This window comes from Alternaria rosae (genome assembly GCF_020736505.1).
Source record: "Alternaria rosae strain MPI-PUGE-AT-0040 chromosome Unknown BKA58scaffold_14, whole genome shotgun sequence".
NCBI lineage: Eukaryota > Fungi > Ascomycota > Dothideomycetes > Pleosporales > Pleosporaceae > Alternaria > Alternaria rosae.
This window is the reverse complement of record NW_025763583.1, coordinates 490,473-497,642: the sequence shown is the minus strand read 5'-3', so window position 1 is coordinate 497,642 and position 7,170 is coordinate 490,473. Positions and strand designations below refer to the sequence as shown.

Here is a 7,170-nt window from a genome sequence, read left to right as displayed (position 1 = left end):
CAGCTTTCGACCCAGCTCCCAACGCTTCGTTGCGCGATCTTATGGCTTCCTAGCTATTCGCGATTAAACTGTCTGGTTTACTGCGATATTCGCTTCGACATTAGGTAATTTTCTAATGAGCTGTTATTAATCTCTGGCACATCTTTGATTGCTCATAAAGACATGCAGACTGCCCAGGTGGTCTTTGAGCCGTCTAGCTTTGCGCCCATCTAGCGAGATTCGCATATATTTCAGCAAATCCAGAACCGGGTCTTTGTATGAGGAAAAATATGGATGAAGCAGCGAAAGTCGCAATCACGGGAAACCCCCTGATGCAGCTACCGTGTTTGAAGATACCTTTGACTTTCGTGGATACTACCATTGCGAAGCGCAGTGAAAACGAGAACCGAACAAGTCCGGTGATGTGACCCGTGTTGAGCCAGTGGCATTTGCCGATTCCTGTCTGTTCGGGAAACGCTACTGTACCGCCCAAACGGGGGTCGAGGAGGGACTGCTACCAACCAATCATAGATGAGATAGTGTTAGAGGCAACAACATAGCAAGGACACCATCTCAACATCGTTCAGACATTATGTCACGTCCTCAACATTGTATTCATACCATCTCATTCTTGATTGGTTGGTAGCAGTCCCTCCTCTACTACCCCCCATGGCGCGCTACGGTACGAGTAACGCACAGACATGTCAGACTTGCGAAATCCTACGGAAGGCCTTACCGCAGCCAAGCTACAAGGCAGTCGGGCTCAGCGAAGGGATGTCAACCTTCACCTTGCTTGCTTCCACCATGGTGGCTTTCACACCCATCTCTAATTCACTCGTTTACACGCTGCTGAAGTCTTTGCGATCGTTATAGACTTACACAATATTTGAGTATTGGACGTGCAACATACTACACAACACTTCCACTGTGGGCTATCTGGGCTTCGCGTGCAAGATGAGAAGCGAAGCCGTCTCCGGACAGGAATTGGCAGAAATGAGGTCAGTCTCGCCCGTGTCAGAATCTAGACCTAGATTGCTCATACTGAAGCTCCAGCCATACAACGGGCTTGCTGAAAAGCGACTATGCGAGTGTCAATTCGCGCGATGAAACTTCTGGCGATAACAGTCATAATGCGAATGAGATCGAATTGGAAGACAACTCCGCCCCATCGCAGGTAAAGCTCCGCTTTCTCATGCGACAGTTCCGGTTTCAATTCGCTTCCTCGACGTTTTCTCGATGTATGGGCTCTCGTTGGAACGGAGATACCGAACGTCGCAAAGTAGCCATCCATCACAACAGGGCAGTCGCTGCAGTGCATGGTTTACTGCACGTTGTTCCTCTGTCTGGCGCCATCTTACTGCTGGTATTTCAATGGACGAATTATTGGGTCGATGAGAAGAACGATTACTCAACTGAATTGCAGTTCGCAGCAAAGTTCCACGAGCTACTCATGCAGGCATCAATCGTCGAGGTTCTACTTGGCCTTATTCGTGCAGGTCTCATCAACGGCCTTGTTCCATTCGGCACTTTATCAGGCGCTATGCAGCCAACTCAACTGTCTTATCTATGGTCACTGGATTTCTTCTCCCTCTTTCTATCTCGTGCATTCCAAGGATGGCGAAAGACAGTCTTCGTGGTCGCTATACCCTTCTTGTTCGCTTTGACAGCGCTGGTTGGACCTTCAAGCGCTGTCCTCATGATCCCACGTGCGGGTATTGCACGCACTTCTTCACACCGCCAACTCTGGGGAGTAGCATCTGACGAAGCTTCGTATCCTTCTCAAATTCCCATTACAAGCTTTGACTCGTATGTACCTCGGCCTAAAGAAACATCAAGTACTAAACTACAAGCAGTGACATTCAAGGGCTGAATTCAACCCTATGGTACTCCGACGTATACGAAAATCGCGGATCTTATGCGTCAAATACCATCCCTCATTTTTCCGAGAGAACATTGAACTTAAAACGACTCCTACGGTGGTCCTCCGATGGGCTCGATTGGCGCAACCCCGACAAGATCGGGGGTACAATAGTTCGAGAGGCTAATGTCACAATTCCGACAGAAGTTATACTTAGTCAATCGGAACTACAGGGCATGGGAAATACGACGCTAACTGTGGTGGCTGCACACCCGGTTGTAGGAGCGCAGTGCTGGGGATCCGTTTATGACATCAATAACAGCAGCGATTGGTATCACCCCTGGCCGTGGACATCACTAATGGCTGATCTTCCCACGTTGATCTCCAAAGTATCGGATACTGTTGAACTGTCCGCCCCCAAATATCGAGGGGGTGAGAATTACTCCACTGATGTCTACTTCAGTCCGGTCTGGATCTCATCACCAGAGCCAGCAGACCACCCATTGCTCGTAGTGTTCTTCCAGGGTAGCACGAGTGAAACATGGAATCAATCCACACTGGTCAAGCCTGGTCTGCTGTCGTCAATGATCGAAAGCAAAAACCCTGCTGTGACCGCCTCTGTAACAGCATGTTCACTTTCTGCGTTTTGGGCCTCTGGCGAGGTGCAAACGCGCTACAACGAAGCATTCACACTGGTCGCTACGGGTCAATCGTCAACAATGGAGCAATCCGCACACCGGAAGATCACGCTGGACATTGCTGGTGATCACCCAATGCAAAGCGCGAAATTCTATTCTGCCCTCATGGGAATGCTCAAGACAAGACACCTCGGAGGCTTTGGGCGAGAAGGTATACTAGCTGCAGCTTTGGTGATCTGGATCGCCAAGGTACCAACGTCGGTATCCGTGAAACAGTCGGAATGGCGGGACGCTTCCTTTTTCTCTGAGTTCCCACCAGAGAAAAACATCGAAGACTATACTCCCTACAAGTTCCTCGTCACACAATATGGCTACGGCTATGGGATGCGATCAACTTCTGTCTATCTGTCCATGACGGTGCTGCTTCTGTACTGTGTTGTTACTATTGGCTACATGCTATATACATTCGCCACTGGTTTAGCCTCAACAGCTTGGACTTCCGGAGCCGAATTACTTGCACTTGCGCTGCAGTCAAAAAGGCCAGATCATCTGGGTTACACTGGCGTCGGAATCGACTCCGCCAAGACTCTAGGTGAAAGTGTTGGAATCCGAGTCAATACAGACAATGAAGTTGAGCTAGTGTTTGCGCAAGATCGGGACTTTAACACAAGAGGATTGCAGAAAGTTAAACAGAATACAGAGTACTAATATATAATATATTAATAGAAGGGACTTGTATGAATTGTGTATCGCCTACTGGTAGTCAACACAGGTCTAATATAAGATCTAACAAGAAAGAAAGCAAGACAAAGTTAGCTAGAAGACAGAAAACACAAAGCATTTTATTGTTATTCTTTTCTATTATATCCTGGGTCAGATGTTGGTCTCGAGTACCACAGCCTGCATACATACATCGATCTGATGAAGAAGGATGATGTCTTGGAGATTCCGACTGAGAGAGGGCCAGCTCAGTAGAACACCTGCTCTAATCTGCTAGTGCTCATCGCTCCAGGTACCGCATTCTCTTTAAACCATTTCTACCTTCTCTGTCAAGCTAGTCATACCTCGCCGACGTCGTAGGATATATCATACCACCCAGCAGCGGCCCATCCGCGGGTGACAGCCCAACTGGTTACACACATCGGCAGGAAGGAGCAGTATGTCTTACTTATATCTGACTTGCATGCAGCTACCGGCGATGCGTCATCAACTCTACGCTTACTGTGGGGGCGAAAGACTACCTAGCTCTCACATCGTGGTCCAGACGCTGACCCGTTTCTCCACGTGTGGACCGTCCCATCGGTACAGGCAAGCCACAGCGGCTATTATACAAGACATCAGTCTTCCATCGGTAGAAGTCGTGTTTCTAGTGCCAAGGAAGGCCAACGCACTCATGGCCCTGATCGAAGCCCCTTGCCAGCTCCGGGCGCCTTACACATCAACTTGGCTATGTTATGTCGCCGAGGCACCCGCATCCTGGTCCCCACTACAAGGGCGGGGTGACGGCCCGCAACACGGTCTCGTAATCTACATGCACGATCGATGCAAGATCTGACCAGGACGAAAGGAAGCAAGGTGAAGTTGGTCAGGATGCAGAAAACAAGAAGCTTTTTATTGTTGTTCTTTTCTGTCATATCTAGGTATGCATGCATCATGACATCATGTTTAACATCGAAACCGAGAAAGCAGTAGTAAACTCGAAAAAACCCCACAGCTTGCAAACGCAAGAGCAAAGCGAATGCGAAAAAGTTAACCCAAACTTCAGCAAAGAAGCAAAAGGTAAGGGGAAGAAAATAAACAAAGCCGTTGCAAACGTCTGCGCCACACGCGCTACTGCCGCAACGACAGTAGCCAGTGCGGCACAGCCCTAGTCTCCACTAACCCAACTGGATGCCTTACATCTGGATATTGCACTTCTTTTTGCACTCCGCGGATCCGATAATAGCTCCAGTGCCCACTTCAGGGATCATTCCACCAACACTGGCGGGGTTGAAAGACGCGTCGCCGAAGCCAGCGCTGATGATGTCTTGAGGGACGGACCAGAGGCTGGGTAGGATGTTGAGGGTACCGCTGTCGTCGCTGTTGAGCGCACTGAGGAGGAGGGCGGGTTCGCAGTCTGTGGGTGTGTGTGGTTAGTAAGATTTGTATACGGACATGGAGTGCGTAATCAAGGTCCGGATGATATGCAAGGGCCGTGCCTCAGATCTTGAGGCTGAGAGCCGCATCCCCGATCGGGTAATAGATAGACGGGGATGTAGAAGGGGCGGGGGAGAAGACATACCATTGTTCTGCATCATATGCAGACTTCCCTGCGGGAAAATAGTAACACGCATGGGAATCATATCCACCTTGCGTGTCTTAACGCCATTCTCGCCAATCATGTAAGTCGTCGTGTTACCCGTGATGGCAGTAACCAAGTTGGTAGCCCTAGGGTGCAGATGCGGTGGCAGCATACCACAGGGAGCCAGCTTAAGGAGAGCCATGCTGGAGCCGAGGCCAGTCAGAGCAGGGAAGCTGGCAGCATTGGCGTTGATGACAGCGCCAGTGGGCGAGTCATAGTTGGAGCTGGAGTCGAAGTCGAAGTACCAGTCTTCATCGGCGGGGAGAAGAGCATTGCGGTCGAAGTTTGTGGCGGCCATGCGGAGGGCAGCGTTTAATTCGGGGTTGACGGTGGAAGATTTGGTGTCCGCTGCAGTGATGAGGGTGGGGAGGAGGGAGGTGAAGAGGAGGATGATCTTGGTGAACATGGTGATGGTGGTGGTGGTGGTGGTGGGGGTTTGTGAGGTTAGGAGGGAAGGTTTGGAGCGTAGGGTGTTGGAAGAGCGAGTGCTTGAGATGTTGAGACGATGGGTATATGGTTTTATATACCAACGATTGAACAACAGGACGTGAAGTTGGCAAGTGGGGCTGGTAGATCTGGGAAGCTGCAAGGCAATCGATCGTATCGGCAAGGGTAGAGAGACGGAATAAGGCGTGCTGACTTTGGGGCTGAGTTGCGACGATGGGTAAATTGTAGTAAGCAAATGGTGGAGTTTATCGACTTCGATGCCGTCCATCCAAGTCATGCGTGCAGACTTATATAGATCAGGCGGCCGCATGGAAGGCTGGGACTCGCTGCTGTGGAGAAGACGAAGGGCCAGGGCGTGTTCGGTAGACTGGACTGCTGACCGCTCTGTCTTGCTCATCGTCGTAGGCTTTCAAGCCACTGTTACTCTTGCCCGGTGGAGGCGTCGCTAGAAAGGTTGATCGGTCATTGGAGCGTTCCTGACTATGGAGCGCCATTCCCACCCAGCTTGTGTCGTGACCAGCTGTCAAAAAATCCTCTTTCGAACCGCAAATGTTCGTTGATGGCACTGTTGCTTCCGGCGGGCGGAGCTGGTGATTGCTGCATACAACGCATCGTGAAGATTATGCGAGAAGCGGTCCGACCCCGGATGTTGCGCTTCTGTAAGACACCTAGGTACATAGGTACTTCTGACTTGCCTGCAAACCCGGTTTACGGATCGATGCTTGAGACTCGCACCATGTGTGTGGCCGCATTGGACCAGTGACCGGGGTCAACATAGCGCGTGGCGTAGCTTAACTAGAACAAGATGCGATAGATTGCTACGCTGAGTTCCTCAACTGTTACTGGTAAGTTGCAGCTTTTGTGTAAACTCACTTGTAACGGAAGTGGTCGTAGGCGTGTGATGGAGGAAGTTCCATCACATGCTCTCTGTTGATACGACCTCTACTTGGGAAGAGACACCGGTTCAGTGTAACAAATTGAAGCTTGTGAGCCTTTCTTGGGGGTCATAGAAGTGCTGTTGGGGATGAGTGGGTCCAGGGTGGTGCTGCATATCAGTCAATGGTTGTAGACCTTGTACTGCCCAACACTATTCGAGCTGCCATGAAGCGGAAAAATGCATCGAAACCTGACAGGCGCCTTACATCGCTTGCGTTAGGCGCCCCTTGGGTACAGGCTGGCTAAAGACGCCACAGTTCTACCGAACGAGGTGGAGCTTAGTCAAGATTGTTGGTGGAGGAACGTCGATATTCTTAGTGACACTGTCGCACTAGGAGATTGCGCCATTGGTCGTTCAAACGCTAAGCCTCGACCAACGGCGATACAGGTGTGCGTGTAATTGTGGAAGAAACACAACGCGCCAGTCACGTTGTGGCCTCGTTGCATTAGCTTTGCCGTCTTGGGCGGCTATGCTTTGGTGTGCAGGGATTGGTTAGCCCGACGCGAGTTTGAGGAAAAGACGCCCGCATCGTTGCGCAATATCTTGTGTATCTTGCTTTGCAGCTTTGAGCGTATCGGAGAAACGACTTACTATAAAGAGAGGATTCTTGGTAGTGTCACAATCGCAACGGTCCTTCCTCCAGATTAGGATCGTTCGCGGATCAAGCGCAGCAAAGCTGTATCTCTAGACTCACCGTGACACGGAACAGTTTGGCCTTTGTGGATCTAGCTCAGTGACTCATGTAGATGAATTGAAGAGTGAGAAACCGAAAGGGATAGTTTTGGGGATGATTTTAGGTCATGAATAGGTAGGAGGATTATACGCTATCCCTGGCGCCTCGAGCATCTCCGGTCGTTCCAACTGAGGGGATTCTAGTATAAATGTCAAGATTGGGGGTTCATAAGTCCGTATCGTCCCTGATTGGCCATTCAGTCCCTTCAACAAGAGCCACACTGGTGACAGCTTGCTG

General features: G+C 50.3%; 2 protein-coding genes across 2 annotated transcripts; one reads left to right on the top strand and one right to left on the bottom strand.

Annotated features, from left to right (window-relative positions):
• Window positions 1-652: 652 nt before the first annotated feature.
• Window positions 653-3,298, top strand: BKA58DRAFT_473860 (uncharacterized protein). The gene is made up of 3 exons (XM_046175325.1): window positions 653-977; window positions 1,033-1,785; window positions 1,833-3,298. Exons 1-3 carry the CDS (start codon window positions 934-936, stop codon window positions 3,181-3,183), a joined length of 2,148 nt encoding a protein of 715 aa, XP_046020053.1. The 5' UTR covers window positions 653-933; the 3' UTR covers window positions 3,184-3,298.
• A 716-nt stretch (window positions 3,299-4,014) lies between these two features.
• On the bottom strand, window positions 4,015-5,237 carry BKA58DRAFT_395152 (RmlC-like cupin domain-containing protein). Its single transcript, XM_046171260.1, has 2 exons — window positions 4,757-5,237; window positions 4,015-4,591 (listed from the first exon to the last, which is right to left on the bottom strand). The coding sequence occupies exons 1-2, from the start codon at window positions 5,220-5,222 to the stop codon at window positions 4,371-4,373; spliced, it is 687 nt and encodes a 228-aa protein (XP_046020052.1). The 5' UTR covers window positions 5,223-5,237; the 3' UTR covers window positions 4,015-4,370.
• Window positions 5,238-7,170: the final 1,933 nt, after the last annotated feature.